The sequence below is a fragment of the Esox lucius genome, chromosome 8, assembly GCF_011004845.1.
Source record: "Esox lucius isolate fEsoLuc1 chromosome 8, fEsoLuc1.pri, whole genome shotgun sequence".
Classification (NCBI taxonomy): domain Eukaryota; kingdom Metazoa; phylum Chordata; class Actinopteri; order Esociformes; family Esocidae; genus Esox; species Esox lucius.
The window spans coordinates 3,942,054-3,963,755 of NC_047576.1; the positions used below are offsets into that span (position 1 = coordinate 3,942,054).

The following is a 21,702-nucleotide window of genomic DNA, read 5'->3' on the forward strand; positions in this document are numbered from 1 at the left end:
AGTGAAAGGGTAATACTTCACGCATGCGTCGAAATGATTTCCTAGCAGAAATTCTCTAGATTAATATTTTAGTATTACCATTTTCATGAGTTGTCATGTTTCTTACCTATTTCATCTTGAAATGTTGTTATACTATTTTAAATCTGATCTTTCTCAATTCATTTTATTGGCATGACGTAAGTTTACATGTGGCCGAAGTACAATCAGTTTGAACAACCTATTAACAATATACAGGTGCTGGTCATAAAATTTGAATATCATCAAAAAGTTGATTTATTTCAGTAAAAAAAAAAAGTGAAACTTGTATAATGTATGTCTGGAAGAATAGAGAAGAGGCACAGAATCCACGTTGCTTGAAGTCCAGTGTAAAGTTTCCACAGTCAGTGATGGTTTGGGGTGCCATGTCATCTGCTGGTGTTTGTCCACTGTGTTTTCTGAGGTCCAAGGTCGATGCAGCCGTCTACCAGAAAGTTTTAGAGCACTTCATGCTTCCTGCTACTGACCAACTTTATGGAGATGCAGATTTCATTTTCCGACAGGACTTGGCACCTACACACAGTTCCAAAGCTACCAGTACCTGCTTTAAGGACCATGGTATCCCTGTTCTTAATTGGCCAGCAAACTCGCCTGACCTTAACCCTATAGAAAATCTATGGGGTATTGTGAAGAGGAAGATGCAATACGCCAGACCCAACAATGCAGAAGAGCTGATGGTCACTATCAGAGCAACCTGGGCTCTCATAACACCTGAGCAGTGCCACAGACTGATCAACTCCATGCCACGCCACATTGCTGCAGTAATTCAGGCAAAAGGAGCCCCAACTAAGTATTGAGTGCTGTACATGCTAATACTTTTCATGTTCATACTTTTCAGTTGGCCAACATTTCTTAAAATAATTTAGAAATAATTAATTTTTTGTATTGGTCTTAAGTAATATTCAAATTTTCTGACCTACTGAATTTGGGATTTTCATTAGTTGTCAGTTATAATCATCACAATTAAAAAAAAATCAACATTTGAAATATATCAGTCTGTGTGTAATGAATGAATATAATATACAAGTTTAACTTTTTGAATGGAATTACTGAAATAAATCAACTTTTTGATGATATTCTAATTTTATGACCAGCACCTGTATGTATGTATATATATATATATATATGTATGACAAATCAAATCATCATATATATATTATCCCCCCGCTATATATATATATATATATTGCGGGGGGATAATCAATTGATAAAGGAAAAATAAATTACAAGTACATTTACAAATACACAGAAAAACAACAACAGAGAACTAAACATTGGTGGAAAACAGTGAGACAGGTGTGTGCTTGGTCAGACACCGTCCCTCAATTTGTGGCAGGCAGCAACATACTGCAAGAACACAGCTCTCCATACTCTCCCCCAAAAGGACAGGCAGGCTTTCCTCATCAAAAAGATTTCTAAAACCTTTAATGAACCTTTACTAAATATATACATGAGAGAGAGAGGGAGTACCAGTCGAAAGTGTGTACACACGCTCATTTAAGTGTATTTATTTAGTTTTACAATTTTCTACACAGCAGAATAATACTGAAGACATCACAACTTTGAAATAACAAGTGTAATCATGTAGCAACCAAAAAGTGTTAAACAGATCAAAATATGTTTCATATTGTAGATGATTCAAAGTAGCCACCCTTTTCCTTGATGTCAGCTATGCATACTCTTTTTGCATTCTCTCAACAGCTTCATAAGGTAGTCACCTGGAATATGTATGTATACTGTAGTCTACCCTCCATACAGACTGGGTTTACACAAAGAATCTAGTTCGAGTATTTTCTCCAGTGTGATTTTAACAAATCACACCCGATCATTTCTTGGTTGAAAACTATTGGAATTTATTTTTCAGAGCTTTAACGTATTTTCCAAAAAGGACCAAAACAGATAACGTATTAAATGAGACTGGGAAAAACAACATTAACTTTGGAGATGTTATCTTAATATTTTAACCCATTCCTTACTCCTTAGTCTTTATAAGTCCTTCAGCCAAATGAAACAAAATTCGACTCTGTTGTGACTGAATCTAGGGTTACTCTTTGAATAATTAAATGATGCAGCCTGTGGAAAAAGCAATAGGTTTAAATGGTTTCTAAAAAAAGCTTTCTAAATGGGCTGAAAGGAGACCTATGAGTGAAGAGCATAAAAGTAACACTACTCATTTTATTTTGATAAGTACATTTTCTCACAAAGATGAATTATGAGTAACTGCAATAAAAACGTTAACTCAGGCTGAGAAAAATGTTTTTGAAAGGTCCACCAAATTAATGTTCTAAATACAATTCCCACTGAAAGATATTATTAAACAGTCACCCAGCTTGTTCTCACGGAATGAAAATTTTAATCTAAAAAAGTATTCTCAAGTTACTAGACTTAGAGCTCTGACTTTCTAACGGTAATATCATAGGTCAGGATTTGTATTTCCCCACCTTTTTCTCCTCCAAATGTTGTAATGTTTGATTGGTGATTATGGCCAACCTATTGACGCTAGAGCACAGCAACACAAGGCAGAAGGCAGTCCTGTTCATCATCCTTCCCAACCATTCTGGATTTCACTTCCCAACAAATCACTTCACTCCAGCAAATTCAATCAAATGTATTTTATAAAGCCCTTTTTACCTGAGTAGCTGTCACAAAGTGCTTTTTTAATTTGGGCACTGTCAGTATGCAATAACCAGGAGTTAACTCCTATCAACATTGAAACAGTAGTTCAGCAAGGCAGTAAATTGATCCATTTGCCAATTGTGAGCTTCCTCCTTTCGCAGAAGAGTTTGATGGCCAAACTATAGATGTTGGACTGCAAGGGGCAAAAAAAAATTGTCAGACAAAAAAAACCAGATGACCTAAAACATACCAAGACAAGTATATTTCTGGACTAAGTTACTGTGGGCAGGCAGAGACAACATGAAGGCTATTTGACTGCTATTGACAGAGTGGTGGCAAGACAAAAGTGGGGAGAGAAAAAATAAACAGACATACCAACTTGAAATAAGATGGGGGAGGGGGAGGTTTTAGGCATGTCTGCCACTGGATCATGCTCACTTGTCTTCATTGATGACAGTGGTGGCAGAAGTAATATAAATTCTGAGTACCCAAACATTTTGTCTGCTCAAAAATGTCTCACCACTTATTGAACAGCACTTCACCTCGTACCCTGCACCAGGTAAAGAAACCAAGAGGTTTTTATAGTCGTGATATAGTCCTGACTGGCCAAGTCAGTGACCCGACCCGAATACAACTGAGCATGCATTTTACTTGCTGAAGACAAGACTGAACTGCCCCCCAAAATAAACATGAACTGGAAATGACTGCAGTACGGGTCTGACAGATGTTAACTAGGCAATCATGAAGTGCGAAAAGATTTGCAACCAAGAACAAAATGTGATGTGATGCACATTAATGTGATTAACATGTATAAAAATGGCAGCACACAGTATTAATCTCAGTTATGTGAAATTCCAATGTACAGAAGTACAGAGCCAAGAACAACAAAACTTGTCCCACTGTCCAAATACATATTGACTGCATTGTACGTCTCCCCTATCAGATAAGCCCATGACCATAGTCACGATTTGACCTCCGTTTACCCCCTAAGAATCCAGTTGTTATGAAGGCAAAGTAATATTCATCACTTCCCCCACCCTAGCAATGGCTGTGCAGTATACAGTATTGTGTGTGATATGACAATATAAACATGTCCCAATGCAACAAGAAGCACCGGATTTTAGTGTTCATTAAGTTCACTTCATTATAAAAGACCTGTAGACATGGACCGAGTCTGACATACAGAAGAATACTCTACACATTTTTTCATTGGCACTGGTTCAATGCCGCCTCGCATTGTCACATTTCAGTGAAAAAATTATAACAATTGCACCCACAATGCACTTATATGTGCCATTCAAGATCATTTAGAGACTCATCAGTCCATTTTATTCGGTCCTTTGACCTTCTCCCCCCAGGTGACTGAGGCCTCTGAGGAGATGTGCAGCAGTAGAACTCCCACGGCCACAGTGGTAAGACCACACACCATGCCCAGGCAGTCCACCACGCCCACGGCTGTCCACTCCCTGAACAGTATTGCCGACGCAGTGATGACTGTAGATGTGAACGTCACGTAGTAGATGGCTTCAAACATGTGAGAGCCGTAGGATTCCAGAGCCTTACTGATGAAGGTGAACTGGATGAAGACGCTGATAACCAGGGTTCCCAGTAGACCTACGAAGAGACACAGGGCTCGGCTGCTGCTTGGCCCTCCGTTAAAGGCATCCTGGAAGGCTAGGCCCAGACCTTTGCTGCCGGGGACCGTGAAGCTCCCCAGGAGGGAGCAGATGGACACGTACACCATGATGTTGGACCGGCCGTGAGCTGGGGCTACCCACACTATCAACACGGCCAGCAGAAGGACCACCAATGATGTGTAGATTACAAACACTGCACAGACAAAAACTGTCAGATCTTCAACTTCTAATCATCTGTCAGTAATATGAATCAAAGCATTTTAGTAGAGGATGTGCAACTGTTCCATGAACATTCAGTGTACATTAGAATATTCTTCTGCATGTACAGTTCATAGACATATTGTATCTACAATATTCAACACTGCTACCCATGTTACCAAGTAGATGACGTGTGCCATGTCTCAATACTTTTATTGTGCAGGATGACGCTGTGCAATTTGGTGCATTTGATAAATAAACATGTGTAAAACGATGAGGGCAATGGATCCTGGTCCAAAGCAGTGCACTGTAGGGAATGGGGTGCCATTAGTGTGGTAATAAACATCTTCAGGTCAGAGGTCACACACCTGGATCAGCCAGCCTCTCTTCCAGCTCCAGACTATTTGTGACGCTCTCTGAAGTTGGGGAGTGAATGATGAGCACCACGGAGCCACAACAACATAACGCACAACCCATCTTCCCAAGAACATTCAGCTGCTCCTGGAGGAGAAAGGAGGCCAGCACAGCCCTGTGTCACAAAGTAAGCCGTTTATCAAAACAGTCAGTCAACAGTCAGGCATGTGTTCAGGTATGCAGTCAGGTATGCTGTTAGACAGTGATGTAAACTTTGCATTGATCAGATTTACAGTAACTTTTTCCACATAAAAACAAGTAGTAGCCACACCTTGACATGTAACTTCCCAATCACTCACCCGAACAGCACCCCCAGAGCGCCTAACGGTGCGACCACAACAGCGGGTGCAGCATTATAGGCCAGGAAATTTCCAATCTGGCCCACAATCACTGTTTGGAGGAATTTGGTAGCATTCATGAAAAACTAATTGTACATCGTTTTTGTTTTAGAAAACGTTGACCATTGTGCAGTGTTACAATAAAAACAATGAGTAGGCCTTGTTGAGGCATCCACATCATGGTGTACTTCACCCGATACATGACAGATGGCAGTGTTAACTACGCTACTTAACTGGAGAGTGTGCCGCTCCACCATACGCCATCTTTTAGATAGGAACCACCTACAAAATACATGATTGTTAACATGATGCCATTAACTGGTAGTCGGTCACCTTATTCACACGGTTATTTACTGATCCGCAATAGCAGTGTTTTGTTTAGCCGCGAAATCAGTTGGTTTTGAACTGCCAGACTGAATAACGTTGTCACGTAACAGAAATAGTGTAAAAAAGGGATGTCACGTAGAATAACACGATGCAGTTGTGTCTGAGGATGAAACTTTGAGCTAACAATGAAAATACTTAAGTTCTTTTGCAAATCTACCTCTTTTCCGGGCTCGTAATATTCCCTTTTTTTGTAGCACAAACGTAGATCCATTGATGAAACTTGATATTACAGCTATCCATATACCAGCAGCAACTGGTATTGCATTTTCTCTCACTTCTACTTCCATTACTGCTTATATTGTAGTTAAACAAAAAACCGTCGCCTACTAGTCACTTCGGCACACAGGTCCGTACAGGCGAGGCCATTCCAATCCATACGATCCGAAAGCGCCCTCCATAGGCTGACATACACGAATGCAAGTCATGTACAATTTAAATAGCACAATTTCATCTGCCACACAACCAATAATACGATCTATAAAAACAAAACGAATGTAATAAATGTCAACTGTAAAACATTGGAAAACATCATCATGCAATTCAACAGAGAAGTATGAATGAATCTCTTCACATATAAAACAACACATACACATTTTGATTATGAATAAATTTGCAACTACACTACAGCAAAGTCAGGGAGAGGATCGCAAACACATGTTCTATACACATGTAATGATTACATTTCTAATCAGACTGAAATGGTACCAGTCACGTGACGGTAGGTCACTTGCTTACACCTAATGGTCCGGAGGAAGGGGCAAAGGAAGGATGAAAGTGAAGTCGAGCTACGTCGTCTGTTTCTACACATCACGCCTTGGCTGGTTCAACTGCCAATCAAATGAGTCCAACATGGACGACCTGGTAATGCAGCAAAGCCCGTGATAGAACTGGAGGGACGATTATAAAATAAGACAAAACTTGCAGGTGAGGACAATACTATTTTATGTGCTTGTCATATGTAAGTATTTAAAGGGAGTAAGTTACGTCCTCTAGTAAAATATGTGAAACGCGTACGACTACATTTGTTATGACCAAGGTAGCGAGATTGCTGGATGCAGTCAGATAGCCTTTATAACTAGTCGGTACTGTAGGTAGCTATGGGGGAGCTAAACTGCAGCACTAACAGTTCGCTCTATGTATGACAACACAGTAAGTAGCTATCCAAACAGTTTCACTAGTAACTACCTGAAACCATGAAGTGCAGTAACGTTAGCTAGAGCAGCAGATTTGTTTAATATTTTAAATATACATATATATTGATTAAGAACATGTTTATGTTTGTGTCCTTTGCTATTTATGACATTACATGGCAATGAAATATTGCTAACTAGCTAACGTATATATGCTAGCGATCTAGCTTGGTTCGTTATCAAAATGTTATTTTGTTTGTGAAGTCACGTGTTAATATTGCTGTCATCAAGCAACATCAGATCGTAACATTGCCCCCAACATAATCATTTCATTGTTAACGCGTTGGATAGATATTTGCTTGCCCTTAGCTATAAACAACTAGCTTGCTATTGCTAATGTCTTGGCTAGGAAATATGTTTTTAAATGTCATAGTCTTGCTGATAGCTAACGCTACCTTGCTATCTAGTTATTAGTATACTGAGGCCAATTCTTTGTATAATTATTTGGGTCTCTTCACAGGGAGGGCTGCGATTGCAGCCGGGAGAGAACAGGCAAAGATGCCCTCTCCGTCTTTTACCCTCGATGCCCAACTAAGGTTCCATGACAAATGGCTGAAAATTGACTTGCAGGTAAGACCTGGACTGACAAGGTGATTCGGTTTTGGGTAGGATAATTTCACTGGACCCGGTACCCTGTACCATGCTATTGCCATGCGAACTTGGGCTGTATAAATTCAGCGATATGTTTTATCCTGGTGGCTAATCATTTTGTTAAACATAAGTAAATAAGGAGGGCCCTACCTGAATCTATCCAATAAAAACATTGTTCGCGCGAACGTTTACCCGACTGAAACGTTTTGTTTTTGTCGGAGTGAATATTGTAACCTTTGGAGATGAACAGCTCCCTGGAGGGGTTGTTAACGGTTCACTGTAAGCTACTGGGTGTGCATGATTTCGCTTCAGCCCTGCACTGCACACCTGATTAGTCTGTTAAAGGAGCCGACATTGCTTAGCGGATTCTTGCAGTTTGTTTTATGTCACAAACTGGTGCGTGTGCCCATGGATCCCAGTGCAAAGCATCTAATAATCATATACATTTGAATATTATTAAACTGTTATTCTATGACCAAATAATATTAAACCGAGATAAAGGTGCGGGTTACATCGACAAGAAAAATCATAATTTTCCATCATGAATAAGAAATTGTAATGTGAAGATCTGTAAAGCTAGCTTCATATGTTATATTTAGGAGTATGTCGACTGGTGTTTGCTTTCACAATATAAATTTAAAAGAACCCCGCTATAGCCCCCTTGTAAATTAGAATGGGAGTGGTGAAGGTATTGTGTTACCCAAATGTTGCCGCTGCTCAAAAAAAAAGTTAGTCCACACAAACATCTAGATTGAACGAACTGCTCAGTACCCCTGTTGTCATGTTACCATGGCAACAAATAAAGCCCAAACATTAACTTTGCTATTTGCCACTGCCTTTATTTTTAAATGTGAGAGAGATACCAGGCTAAATCTCTGCTCTTTCTCAGAACTCTGTATTGAGTCCATTGAAGTAGAAACTCTTTATCCATCTGTGTGAAATCATGCAGTGTGATGCATGTGTTTGTTTTGCTTCTGGTCATTTAGGCTAGTAAGCAAAAAAACAACAACATTTCTGCTAGTGTTGCACAAGTATTCCCCCAACTGTTTGTTGCCGTAATTAGACAGCTCTAAACCATGTCTTAACAAATGACACCTCATTTCACGTTTGCTCTTAATGGTCTGTTGAAAGCAGTGTAAACTGAGGTTTTCCCATAAGCCTGTTTTACACATGACTTTGGTGTTAGCATGCTCGGTGTCAGGTTCAATCCCGATGTTATTGACATTTGAAACCTGAATCTTTGAATGTTTTGGTTGCTTGTTTAGTCAATAGTTCTTGGATTACTTTATGAAGCAATGTGAGTAGGGCATATCAGAATGGCCTGGGCCTGTTTGACTCTGACAGGACACTGTGTGCTTTATGGCTGGAAGAGGATCATGTGATTGCAATGTTTTCCAGACTTTATAAAGCACACCCTTTATTCAGTAACTTTCAGTATTAAAAAAACAACAGTCTATACAAACCTACTGCTGGTGGTATGTCAGTTAGAACATAATTTTTATATTTAACAGACCTTTAGCTGGTAGCATAAGAATGTAATGCGTTTAAACTCTAGTAAATTAAAAACATGTTTAATCAAACCATTCCAAGAGAGTCCAAGAACAAACCCCTCCATGTACTCTAAATGTGCCCTTCGTGCTTCTATAAGATCCAATGTTACTACTTACTTGACCATCTGATGAAAGGTAATTATCTTATTCTCAACGGACCCCTACCTATAGACTATATAGTGCTCTGCTTTTCACCTGCACACCCTGTTCCTTGACAAGGCAGATTCTTGTAATACATGTGGGATGTTATAAATCCTAATTCCGAATTGATTTCTCCTATACCAGCGTGTATTCTCCCCAGAAGGGCTGAGCGAGATGTGGAATGAGATGGTTAAGGATGAAGAAATTACTTTCAATGGAGAAGAATCTTCTCACCAAGGTAGAAACTACAATACCCATCTACCCTGTACCCTTTTCAAGACTACAATACCCATCTACCCTGTACCCTTTTCAAGATTACAATACCCATCTACCCTGTACCCTTTTCAAGATTACAATACCCATTTACCTGTACCCCTTTCAAGACTACAATACCCATCTACCCTGTACCCCTTTCAAGACTACAATACCCATCTACCCTGTATCCTTTTCAAGACTACAATACCCATCTACCCTGTACCCTTTTCAAGACTACAATACCCATCTACCCTGTACCCTTTTCAAGACTACAATACCCATCTACCCTGTACCCTCATGACTACAACATCCATCTATCCTGTAATGTTTTCATGACTACAACACCCACTACCCATGCACCCTGTTACTTTTGATATGTTACTTATTTTGTCTCTGTGTACCGTTCTATGTTGTCTTGTCTTTCTGAGATTCCTGAATTCCTTCTGAAACCAACCCTGCTGGAGGCATCTACCTCCTCTAGGACGTTCTTCTACTTGACAGTTTTTCAGGGCCAGGGGGGCGGGTGCCAGGAATCACAGTGGATTATGAGGCTGCCTGTCTGAAATGCTAACCATCAAAATGTCCCTCCCTCCCTCCTTCCAGAAGACAGCACTGATTGCTTTGGAACTCAGAAAAAAGATGAGACCAACGATAAAGAGAAGAAAGAAGAGGAGGAAGTGTCCACGTCGGTCCATCACTCCATCATTGAGACATGGGACTGGGGGCGGCAGCCAGGTGGGTGTTGTCTGTTAATTAGACTGCTGATTAGAGATGGCTAGATGGGCCCACTTCCTGTGGAGAGCTTACTGAGATGTTGTGCAATGCACTTTAAATCTACCCATGACTTGACTTCAGTCAACGAATGATTATGTCGGAGATGTTGTCTTGGGTAAGATAATCACAGTAATCAATTTAAAGTGATACATCTCTTGCTGCTAGGTATTCAGACTTTGCAGCTGGTTTTTGTTTGTATGCCGTTCTACAAGCTTCTTTGAAAAGTTACCACCGGACCACAGTTCTGCACAGGTTCCACTTTTAAATGTCAACATAGAGATGGGCTGCTTGCATGGACATTTCATTGACGGCCTCATCCGTTTAGGAGTAGTCCACTAGGTGGGACTTCCAGTTTCATAGGCTGATGACCCGTTTGGAGTCATGTTTAACCGGGTAATCCTTAGAGGTTGGCCAGTCATGAAGGAAAACATTCACTACTTGGAAATTGTGTTCCCCTTAATTGTACTGTCCACGTGCTCCTCCCTATAGGGAGGTTTCCTTTATCCATCTCTATGAAAGTGACAGATTGAAATAGTGACTCTTTCAACACCTGGCTGTCTTTTTTCTTTTTTTTAACACATCAAGTTGGACTAATAGCCTGCTATTCTCTGCTGGCACGTGAGCTGTGCTACGACTCAGATGACTGAACTAACTGGCTGCCACCCAAATGACACCCTACTCCTGATATTGTGCACTCGTTTTGAAATTGGGACCTGGTCAATGTCTTGCATAGGAAATGGGGTGTAATTTTGGATGGTGTCTGACTGGATTGCAGGCCAGGGCAGTTATTTTTACCATGCTGCAGTCATGTGTTGACTTTCATTTGTATATCCCCATGCTTTAGTTTGTCAGGCTGGCTTTAGTTTATTGACAGTGTGGGGGGCTGTCTGTTTGTCAGGCTGGCTGTAGTTTATTGACAGTGTGGGGGGCTGTCTGTTTGTCAGGCTGGCTGTAGTGTATTGACAGTGTGGGTGGCTGTCTGTTTGTCAGGCTGGCTGTAATGTATTGACAGTGTGGCGGGCTGTCTGTTTGCCAGGCTGGCTGTAGTGTATTGACAGTGTGGGGGGCTGTCTGTTTGTCAGGCTGGCTGTAGTGTATTGACAGTGTGGGTGGCTGTCTGTTTGTCAGGCTGGCTGTAGTGTATTGACAGTGTGGGTGGCTGTCTGTTTGTCAGGCTGGCTGTAGTGTATTGACAGTGTGGGTGGCTGTCTGTTTGTCAGGCTGGCTGTAATGTATTGACAGTGTGGGGGGCTGTCTGTTTGCCAGGCTGGCTGTAGTGTATTGACAGTGTGGGGGGCTGTCTGTTTGTCAGGCTGGCTGTAGTGTATTGACAGGGTGGGTGGCTGTCTGTTTGTCAGGCTGGCTGTAATGTATTGACAGTGTGAGGGCTGTCTGTTTGCCAGGCTGGCTGTAGTGTATTGACAGTGTGGGTGTGGCAGCATGTGCCTGAACCTCACTGTCTGGATGTAGGAGATAATCGCTGAGCACATGGAGGTGGGAGGCCCTGTCCAGACTGGCATGTTGGCTGCTGGTCTATACTGATGAAGCTGTAGGCTTTTCGGGACCTCACTCAGCACAGACTTGCTGTACTGTGGGCTTGGCTGGCTGCTAACCATCACAGACTCATGGTACTGTAGGATTCTATGGTGGACTCTTCTGCTGGGTGTGCAGCAGACATGAATGATGCTTCACTGCCCGTGCATGTCGGGCTCACATTTCAACTGTTCGCCTACTTCCTGTTATCCTCAGAGCTTCTGGTGTCATCTACCATTGTTGCGTCTTGATGGATCGCGGTTTCCTGTGGCTGTCCGGTTACTTTTCAGGAATGAGGAATGTGTGTCGACCGTATTATATCGATGTTAAGACCTTAAAGAAGGACATGCACCTTGGATAGACATGTCATTGTCCATGTGCGTTCAGCTGCTGCAGATGCTACAGTTTAGCTGTCTGATTAAACACACTGGATGGTCAGAGACTGCTTGGCTCGCTATCTGCCTGATGAACTAAAACCTTTTTTTAAGCTCCCAAATCGATGGTTCCCTGGCTGTGTGCATGTGAAGTATCAGGTTGTCATTTCCTCTCCTCATGGGGAGAGAAGGCCAAGTGTCTGGTTGTGGGACCATATGAAGAGAGCTGGAACGTGGCCCATCCTCCCAGTTGATTAAAAAAAAGCATCTCATCGATACCTCTTATATTGCCAAAAGTAGAATATGTTTTTGACAAAGAGGACACTGTTTTTCATACTGTACCATTAGTCAGTAAAGTAAAAAACTAAAAAAGAAGCAATGTTATGATCGAGCTAGCTCCTGTTTGACTCTGCCCAGCTCCTTAACTCCACCCACTCGGCTTACCTTTCTTCTCATTGGCAGTGTGTGATCTATCATAGGTTAGTTATGAACATATCCGTCTGTGTCTCTTACAGCAGACAGCTGGTGGTAGAGCCTGCAGGGATCTGGAAGCTTATTGAGTCGCCCAGTCCGGCTTATAGAAAGCTTAAATGGACTTCAGATCTGCTATTTTGGCCTTTTCGGTCCTCTGCATTGGGCTGCTATTAAGGGAGGGAGAAGTGCAATGTTTGACAATTACGTTTTGGTTAGATCCTTGATTGGCAGTGATTAGGTCGTCTTGTTCGACACTTCAACCAACTGCTGAGTGAGCTGGCGGTGTACATTATTACCTCTCAGTCCGTCAGACACAACCAACTGCTGAGTGAGCTGGCGGTGTACATTATTACCTCTCAGTCCGTCAGACACAACCTACTGGGTCTGTGTGTGATTGTGTGAGCGCCTAGTGAGCACCTAGTGAGCACCTAGTGAGCACCTAGTGAGCGCCTAGTGAGCACCTAGTGAGCACCTAGTGAGCACCTAGTGAGCACCTAGTGAGCACCTAGTGAGCACCTAGTGAGCACCTAGTGAGCACCTAGTGAGCACCTAGTGAGCACCTAGTGAGCACCTAGTGAGCACCTAGTGAGCACCTAGTGAGCACCTAGTGAGCACCTAGTGAGCACCTAGTGAGCACCTAGTGAGCACCTAGTGAGCACCTAGTGAGCGCCGCAGTTCCTGAAATTCTAAATGCCAATAAATGAATCCTGTCCTGAACACGGTGGGCGTGTCTGTCTCCTTCAGATGAAACCGAGCTGAAAGACTGTCTCATGGTTCTGATTGACGACCAGCAGAAACTGTCGGCCCAGACAGCTAAGAGCACGTTGTCTGCCCTGCGCCTGCGACAACGCCTGGTCATCCTGGAGAGATACCTCATCTCCCTGAGTCACAGTATGATGGAAGAGAAGTACAAGGTCCGCTGGAAGAGCCCCCCCACGCCGCCGCCACCCACCATAGACAATAAGAGGTAACAGCCCCCCGCCAATATCCACCATAGACAATAAGAGGTAACAGCCCCCTGCCAATATCCACCATAGACAATAAGAGGTAACAGCCCCCCCACCAATATCCACCATAGACAATAAGAGGTAACAGCCCCCTGCCAATATCCACCATAGACAATAAGAGGTAACAGCCCCCTGCCAATATCCACCATAGACAACTACAGGTAACTGCCCCCCTGCCAATATCCACCATAGACAATAAGAGGTAAAAGCCCTCCACCAATATCTACCATAGACAATAAGAGGTAACAGCCCCCCACCAATATCTACCATAGACAATAAGAGGTAACAGCCCCCCCACCAATATCCACCATAGACAATAAGAGGTAACAGCCCCCCACCAATATCCACCAGAGACAACTACAGGTAACAGCCCCCCCACCAATATCCACCATAGACAACTACAGGTAACAGCCCCCTGCCAATATCCACCATAGACAACTACAGGTAACAGCCCCGTGCCAATATCCACCATAGACAACTACAGGTAACAGCCCCCTGCCACGCCTCCACCACCCACTGTAGATTAGAAGGGTTAACTGCTACCTGCAAACTTCTCTCATCTTCAACTGATGGGTTTCCTCCTGAAAAATACCTTTATCTGATTCAGGTCATTCTGCTGCATTGACTTGCAGGGTGTTAGTTGTTAACCCTTTGTGTGTCTGTGTGTGTGTGTGTGTGTGTGTGTGTCCAGCCCACGTCCAGCCAGTAAGGGTGTAGAGGGTTTGGCCAGAGTGGGCTCCCGAGCTGCTCTCTCTTTTGCGTTTGCCTTCCTGCGACGAGCCTGGAGGTCTGGTGAGTCTCCTCTCCAACATCCAGACAGTCCTTCACTTAACAGGTCTTTCTTTAGGATGTTTGATGCGCCCACTCGTCCCGGAGCTACAATGGGATTATGACACAGCCTTTGTCTTATTTATACCCTCCCCCCTCCTGCCTCCGCCTCCCCCCTCCCAGCCCTGTCTGCCTCCGCCTCCCTCCTCCCGGCCCAGTCTGCCTCCGCCTCCCCCCTCCCAGCCCTGTCTGCCTCCGCCTCCCCCCTCCCAGCCCTGTCTGCCTCCGCCTCCCCCCTCCCAGCCCTGTCTGCCTCCGCCTCCCCCCTCCCGGCCCTGTCTGCCTCCGCCTCCCCCCTCCCGGCCCTGTCTGCCTCCGCCTCCCTCCTCCCGGCCCTGTCTGGTGTGACCTTGACATCTTTTGGGAGGTGCATCAAACAAGACTGCTCTTACTCTATAGAGGACATTGACTTAACGGACTGGGATCAGTATTGTACACGATCGTCATTGTGATTCTCCCATCTAAATTAAAGGAAAGAGCAGAGGGGAGCTGGTTTATTTATTGCACGTATGTGTTATGTGATGCTAGGACAGAACTGTCGTCAGCCGACCCATAAAGGGAATACTAGCGAGTGGCCTCAGTATTGCTATTTATCAGGTTTGTCAAGGTGTAACCAGTAAAGCAACACGTCAGATGAAAACCTCTTACAGTACCTCATGTTTTCCAGGGAAACCTTGAATGGCCCCTTCAATGCATCTGTTTGTTGTATTTCTCTCTCACATTCTCTTATCTTTGTTCAGGCGATGATGCGGACCTTTGCAGTGAGTTGCTCCAGGAGTCTCTGGATGCTCTGCGGGCCCTCCCAGAAGCCACTCTGTTTGACGAAGGCACCGTCTCCTCTGTGTGGCTGGAGGTTGTGGAGAGAGCCACCAAGTTCCTCAGGTCTGTCTGTTAAACACCAACTTATTCCAACTTATTCCAATAAGTTGGAATATTCCAGGAATTTTCACAAACTCCAGGTTTAATGACTCACAGATTTCATGCTATTCTTAAAGGTTGCTAGAATTTTGTAAACATTGAAACAACATCACTGAAATTGTATGGCTGGTTTTCAGTGATGTTGTTGAAACACTATGGCTGGTTTTCAGTGATGTTGTGGCTGGTTTTCAGCGGTGTTGCTGAGTCTTTATGGCTGGTTACAGTGAGGTTGTTGAAACTCTTTGGCTGGTTACAGTGAGGTTGTTGAAACTCTGTGGCTGGTTACAGTGATGTCCATGGAAGTGCCAGTGCCAAAGGAAACATCCCCCTCCAGGACCAACACCTGGCTCTGGCTATCCTGCTGGAGCTGGCCGTACAGCGAGGAACTTTGAGGTAGGATCACCCTGGATAAAACTAGGACCCAACGGTCAGCCCTTCTGCTCTGTCTTGTCTTTGTCTTCAGTCTTCTCCTCTCCAGGCGGTCATAGTATCGTCTCCTAACAACTGTCGTCCTCCTCGTCTCCTCTCCAGCCAGCTCCTGGCTGCCGTGCTCCTCCTCCTGCGTCTTTGGGACTGTGGGACCAGGGAGATGGACAACGAGCGCTCCACCCAGGGGACCAGTGCTCCCCTCCTACCACTTCTCCAGCGGTTCAACAGCATCCACAGCAGCAAGGAGGAACCCAGCCCTGAGGAGGAGATGGAGGTGAGGGTTGACCCCTGAGGAAAAGGTGGAAGGAAACCCAACGTGTAGCTCCTCTGCAGTAGCTGATTTAGGACCAGCTTTGCTGTTTGACTCCCAGTGAATGAGCCAAGCGGACAGTGGGCTGCTGACCCAGCATAAGAGTTCGTAAAGCTTCTTAATTCATCTGATTCAGTGCCTGTGTGTTCCTGCTCTCCAGATCCTGGGAGCCCCCCTGAGCCCCAATGAGAGCTTCCTGCGCTACCTGACGCTGCCCCAGGACAACGACCTGGCTATCGACCTGAGACAGACGGCCGTGGTCATCATGGCTCACCTGGACCGCCTGGCTGCCCCCTGTTCGCCCCCGCACTGCAGCTCGCCCAACTCCAGCAAGGTACCGCACCCGCCTGGCCTCGGCCCCGCCTTCCTGCCGGCATGCATTAACCCTGTCTGTCCCGCCCGCAGGGCACTCTGCAGGAGGTGATTGGCTGGGGCCTTCTGGGCTGGAAGCTGTATGCCAACGTGAATGGGCCGGTGCAATGCAAGGCCCTGTCAGGCCTGGGTGTCTCCCAGATAGTCTGCTCTGAGAAAGGCTTCCTTATCCTGGCCAGCAGTGGAGCTGTCTACACACAGAACTACAAGAACACCACCCTGGTAGGGGACACTCCAACCTGGACACGTTCACACCACATGAACCCCTACATCTAACCTTTAACCCCTGTTGTCCCTCCAGGCCCCCATGCTGGTCCATGCACTGACCTCCAGGAAGATTGTGAAGCTGGCAGCACATCCAGACGGGCAGCACTACCTGGCCCTGTCGGCCAGTGGGGAGGTCTTCTCCTGGGGCTGTGGAGATGGGGGTCGTCTTGGGCACGGAGACACCACGTGAGTTGCTATGTGGAGAAATCACATTGTAGTGGCGTAAACCTCCGTGCGGATGTAACACCCCGCCGCGCTCCGTGCGGATGTAACGCCCCGCCGCGCTCCGTGCTGATGTAACGCCCCGCCGCACTCCGTGCGGATGTAACGCCCCGCCGCGCTCCGTGCTGATGTAACGCCCCGCCGCGCTCCGTGCGGATGTAACGCCCCGCCGCGCTCCGTGCTGATGTAACGTCCTCCGTCATCTCCCACCGTACTGCAGGTATCTCGAGGAGCCGGCGATGATCGCAATGTTTACCGGGAAGCAGTTGGGGAAGCAGGTTGTGCACGTGGCCTGTGGGAGCACCTACAGCGCTGCGATCACTGCTGATGGAGAGCTGTACACCTGGGGCCGGGGAAACTACGGGCGCCTGGGCCACGGTGAGACTCCTCCTATGTTCCCCTAAAATAACCTAACCCGAACCGACGACTAACCTGACGACTGGCCCGCCGAAACCCGACCCGGTCTACGACTGCCAACCGTTGGTATGCTGTACATAGCAGGGCGGCTCCTCCCTGTCTCCATAGTGAGTGATAACGTGTCCCTATAGGTTCCAGTGAGGACCAGACCACGCCCATGTTGGTGACGGCACTGAAGGGACTCAAGGTGCTGGACGTGGCTTGCGGCAGTGGAGATGCACAGACCCTGGCCGTGACGGAGAACGGTGAGAGAGCGCTAGCGCCCGGTTCCTCGCTGTCTGGCACGTCTGTTCATTCACGCGATGCCGCTCACCAACCTCCTCTGCCTTCAGGCCAGGTGTGGTCCTGGGGCGATGGGGACTACGGGAAGCTGGGCCGCGGAGGTAGCGACGGCTGCAAGACGCCCAAGCTGGTGGAGAAGCTCCAGGATTTGGACATGGTGAAGGTGTGCTGCGGTAGCCAGTTCTCTGTGGCGCTGACCAAGGATGGGCAGGTGTACACCTGGGGGAAGGGAGACAACCAGCGCCTGGGTCATGGCACTGACGAACATGTCCGCTACCCCAAGCTGCTGGAGAGTCTACAAGGTCAGTAGCCTTTTTTTTTTTTTTTTTTCTAAATCCCAATGGGATTTCTAGAAAACCAGGAATGTAAAAGGGGCTCTTCACCAAGATGGGCACAAATCGTTATAGTTGGGGACAGCCAACATGGCCAATTAGTCAGTAAAAGATGTTGTCTAACCATGATTTAGCTTTTCTGGAGTCAGTGTGTGAAATCTGAACGTAGTGGCGTAACGTGCCATTTGAAATTATTGGGAGTGGAGGGATAACATTTTTATATTTCATGAACCAGTTACCTGTACTCCAGAACTAATTAGTCAGTAGATGTTGTGGGCATGCATGTCTAGTCCATATCCTCATGACAAATGGTGTATTTCCTGTAAAGGTGTTCTGAAATTACACACTGCGCAGTCAGGTTAATATGCTTTCTTCCTCCAACTGTCGGGACGCTAAGCAGATTTCCTCTGCTTTGTGACAGAGACGCTTCAAAGGAGATGGGGAAACTTTACCTAACTGTAACACGCTTTGATTCTGCCAACCTGTACATTGTTAATCAGATTATGTATGTCATTCGGTGGTGGATTACTCCGTCAATGTTGCCAGAACACCAGCCTCACCCCCCCCCCCCCTCTGTTCTGTTCCCACTACTCTGTCGTCGGTGCCCAGGGAAGAAAGTGGTTGACATCGCCGTGGGCTCTACTCACTGCCTGGCCTTGACCGACGAGGGGGAGGTCCACAGCTGGGGCAGTAATGACAAGCTCCAGCACTTCGACACGCTGTTCTCCAACAAGAAGCAGCCCAAGGCTCTGCCGGGCCTCAACTCCAAACACATCGTGGGCGTGGCCTGTGGGCCTGGACAGGTGGGAGTCTGCATGCTCTTCTCAGGCCGAACATCTCACATCTGATGTGGGATTTTTCCACAGCTCCTGTCAGTGGGATGTCTCTGCACACTTGACTCTGATGCCAGTTTCTCTGTTTTTAACATGCCGAGTTATCAGTTAACGATAGTGTTTGTCAGAGTGTGTCATTGGATGTTTGTCCTGATGGGTGACCTCGGTTCTCTTTGGAATTTTGCCTTCCTGCTCGGAGGTCTTCTAGGCTGAGAGATTGACGTAGCGTTGGTGATAAAATAATGAATATGTCCTGTTTCTTCTGAGGTGTCGGTGCATTCATAGTGATCATCTCTGTCTTCAGAGTTTCGCTTGGTCCTCCTGCTCAGAGTGGTCCGTGGGACAACGCGTGCCCTTTGTGGTGGACGTGTGCCCTGCGACCTTTGAGCAGCTAGACCTGCTCCTGCGCCAGGTCAGCGAGGGCATGGACGGCTCTTCTGATTGGCCACCGCCCCAGGAGAAGGAGTGCATGGTGGTGGCCACGCTCAATCTGCTCAGGCTTCAGGTAGGAGTGGCTCAGATCTTCTGTGATGGTTTGGAAAACTCTGTTTAAAACTGCAGTGTGATTTAGAAAACGTGTGTCTGATTTGTCAAAGTCTGGATTATTTTTTTCTTCCTTTACAAAGCTTCGGTCTGATCTTTGGAGACTAGACTGGGTTGCTATACCATTCTGGAAGATTTTAAACGTCTGATTCGAAAAATTACCGCTAAAGCTTTGCACCCTGCTTGAGAATGTGTGGTCTGATTTTAGTTTCTCCGTCGGTGTCCCGTCTGTCTGTCTGTAGCTCCACGCGGCCATCAGTAACCAGGTGGACCCAGACGAGCTGGGCCTGGGCCTGGGCAGCGGGCTCCTCAACAATCTGAAGCAGACGGTGGTGACACTGGCCTCCAACGCCGGCGTCCTCAACACGGTCCAGTCTGCCGCTCAGGTGGTGCTGCAGAGCGGCTGGTCTGTCCTGCTCCCCACGGCGGAGGAGAGAGCCAGGGCTCTGTCTTCACTGCTCCCCAACGCAGGTAACTCTTTCTGGGGTCGACTCGCCACGCTGTGGTCCGTTGGTCCGGATTTGTGGTTTTTGGGTGTAGTTTGCCCTGCTGCGTTGTGGGTGTGGGTGTGTGGTAAGCAGGAACATACTGTAGAGTCTGTTTCTGTCGGTTGTATCTGTCTGTCTGCTCCTCAGCGTTCGGTTGTATCTGTCTGTCTGCTCCTCAGCGTTTGGTTGTATCTGTCTGTCTGCTCCTCAGCGTTCGGTTGTATCTGTCTGTCTGCTCCTCAGCGTTCGGTTGTATCTGTCTGTCTGTTCCTCAGCGTTCTGCTGTATCTGTCTGTTCCTCAGTGTCTGGTAATGAGATGAGCATCAGTCCGGGGCGTCGCTTCATGATCGACCTGTTGGTCAGCAGTCTGATGGCTGATGGTGGGCTGGAGTCTGCTCTCAATGCTGCCATAACAGCTGAGATAAAGGTTAGTCACAGTTTCATGAGCCCTGGTCGAAAGCATTGATATATAGGAATTCAGTCAACCGTTGCTATGGTTTTCATTGGTATTCACTGATAATGTAAATGGGACATTTTCGTGACATGCCATATCTATTGGCCATTTGTAATGAATCCTGAAAACAAATTGTGTGTGCTTGTCTCTCTAGTAATGATTTGCTGCCATTTAAATTTGCTGCAAGAATATGGGTATGATGTAAACCCACAACTCACCTCTCCAAGTGGGACATTTGTATTCTGAACAGGGTGGAGTTTGCGGCCCAAGGTTGTGGGTTTGAGACCCTGCCCTGCCAAACACTAGTGTTATGGCCTTAAACCCAATTTGTTATATCTTGACACAATGATAAGTTACATTTTAGGCGTAAACTATAGGCAATTTTATACTTACCAGTGCCTAACAATCTGAGGCACTGATTGGACAAAATGTGACAATCCAATTCCCCCTTAATTACTGGCAATGACTGGTTTTCCACCAGGATATTGAGGCAAAGAAGGAGGCGCAGAAGGAGAAAGAGATTGATGAGCAGGAGGCCAATGCCTCCACCATGCAGCGCTGTCGCACCATGCTGGACAAAGATCTCATCAACACTGGCATCTACGAGTCCACTGGGAAACAGAGTCTTCCACTAGTCCAGCTCATTCAGCAGCTGCTGAGGTTTGTAGATAACACCCAGTCCTACAGAGAGGGTGGAGTACTCAGCCTCTGGTTAACACGGCACTCCGCTGTAGATTCTCAGGTACCTGGATATACTAGACATCCAATCACAAGTACCTGGATATACTATCCAGGCCTTTTTGTCAGTCTAAAGGATCATAATCTAAACTGAGTAGCAGCCTGTGATATCAGTTGATATCAGACTAACTGTACTACTGAGTAGAAGCCTCTGGTAATACTGTACTAACTTTACTACTGACTAGAAACCTACAGTAATATTATACTAACTGTGTTATTGTGTGTGAGTTGGAGTGGTTTTGTATTTCCACACCCAGCCCTCGGGTCTTTACCGAAAAGAAGCCTGGAGGCGTTTTGTTACTGTTTCAGTTGAGTGTTCGGCCTTTTCAAGGTACTGTGTTAATCCTCCAGAAACATGGCGTCCCAGACCATTGCCAGGCTGAAGGTCGTGACCCGGAGGATCTCCAGCTGCATGGAGGCGGAGCAGGTCAGCAAGGAACGCTCCGCCTCCCTGGACCTGCTGCTGCGCTTCCAGAGGCTGCTGGTCAGCAAGCTGTACCTGGGTGTCAACGGCACCGAGAACACCAACGCTTACAGTGAGTCTTCGCCGTTGTTCCCTGCATGGGGCCACTACCTTGGACAGGCAGGCTGCTTCTGGTTTTTAGCTGGTAGGAGTGGAGGCCCGTGGGTGTCTGCGGCTGTAGAACGTCAGGGAGAAAGGCCGACTAGTTTTCTTTGCCCGTTTGTGGCTTTCCCGTTAGCCGATTCTCCTTGGACCTTCTTCATCCGAGCATGAACATCCAACTTGTTGCA

At 46.1% G+C, this 21,702-nt stretch overlaps 2 protein-coding genes across 4 annotated transcripts in view; one reads left to right on the forward strand and one right to left on the reverse strand.

Moving 5' to 3' along the window:
• Nucleotides 1-1,529: 1,529 nt before the first annotated feature.
• Nucleotides 1,530-6,357, reverse strand: nipa1 (NIPA magnesium transporter 1). 2 transcript variants are annotated; one of them, XM_010899479.3, is made up of 5 exons: nucleotides 5,784-6,357; nucleotides 5,474-5,521; nucleotides 5,201-5,291; nucleotides 4,856-5,016; nucleotides 1,530-4,482 (listed from the first exon to the last, which is right to left on the reverse strand). In XM_010899479.3, the coding sequence occupies exons 1-5, from the start codon at nucleotides 5,911-5,913 to the stop codon at nucleotides 3,971-3,973; spliced, it is 942 nt and encodes a 313-aa protein (XP_010897781.2). In that variant the 5' UTR covers nucleotides 5,914-6,357; the 3' UTR covers nucleotides 1,530-3,970. The 2 variants fall into 2 exon arrangements, with proteins under 2 accessions (XP_010897781.2, XP_010897780.2); XM_010899478.3 differs by having other exon boundaries at nucleotides 1,530-4,497.
• A 115-nt stretch (nucleotides 6,358-6,472) lies between these two features.
• The window catches only part of herc2 (HECT and RLD domain containing E3 ubiquitin protein ligase 2), a 55,899-nt gene continuing 40,669 nt past the window's right edge, over nucleotides 6,473-21,702 (forward strand). For both annotated transcript variants that reach the window (XM_034293815.1, XM_034293816.1), the window contains exons 1-21: nucleotides 6,473-6,550; nucleotides 7,277-7,386; nucleotides 9,243-9,336; nucleotides 9,957-10,088; nucleotides 13,253-13,475; nucleotides 14,207-14,307; nucleotides 15,084-15,225; nucleotides 15,550-15,654; nucleotides 15,793-15,964; nucleotides 16,161-16,334; nucleotides 16,406-16,594; nucleotides 16,674-16,825; nucleotides 17,082-17,239; nucleotides 17,410-17,523; nucleotides 17,611-17,862; nucleotides 18,502-18,695; nucleotides 19,030-19,230; nucleotides 19,511-19,739; nucleotides 20,060-20,184; nucleotides 20,693-20,871; nucleotides 21,301-21,485. In XM_034293815.1, the coding sequence (XP_034149706.1) occupies nucleotides 7,315-7,386; nucleotides 9,243-9,336; nucleotides 9,957-10,088; nucleotides 13,253-13,475; nucleotides 14,207-14,307; nucleotides 15,084-15,225; nucleotides 15,550-15,654; nucleotides 15,793-15,964; nucleotides 16,161-16,334; nucleotides 16,406-16,594; nucleotides 16,674-16,825; nucleotides 17,082-17,239; nucleotides 17,410-17,523; nucleotides 17,611-17,862; nucleotides 18,502-18,695; nucleotides 19,030-19,230; nucleotides 19,511-19,739; nucleotides 20,060-20,184; nucleotides 20,693-20,871; nucleotides 21,301-21,485 (3,193 nt within the window). In that variant the 5' untranslated portion in view covers nucleotides 6,473-6,550; nucleotides 7,277-7,314. The remainder of the gene's footprint in view (nucleotides 6,551-7,276; nucleotides 7,387-9,242; nucleotides 9,337-9,956; nucleotides 10,089-13,252; nucleotides 13,476-14,206; nucleotides 14,308-15,083; nucleotides 15,226-15,549; nucleotides 15,655-15,792; nucleotides 15,965-16,160; nucleotides 16,335-16,405; nucleotides 16,595-16,673; nucleotides 16,826-17,081; nucleotides 17,240-17,409; nucleotides 17,524-17,610; nucleotides 17,863-18,501; nucleotides 18,696-19,029; nucleotides 19,231-19,510; nucleotides 19,740-20,059; nucleotides 20,185-20,692; nucleotides 20,872-21,300; nucleotides 21,486-21,702) is intronic.

Excerpts from the sequence above, each read along its gene's own strand:
- nipa1 (XM_010899478.3), bottom strand. The coding sequence starts at position 5,913 with ATGGAAGTAGAAGTGAGAGAAAATGCAATACCAGTTGCTGCTGGTATA. Across the intron at positions 5,522-5,783 it reads ATTACGAGCCCGGAAAAGAG|GTGGTTCCTATCTAAAAGAT; the intron begins GTAGATTTGCAA and ends TGTATTTTGTAG. Across the intron at positions 4,498-4,855 it reads AGAGAGGCTGGCTGATCCAG|TTTTTGTCTGTGCAGTGTTT; the intron begins GTGTGTGACCTC and ends AAGATCTGACAG.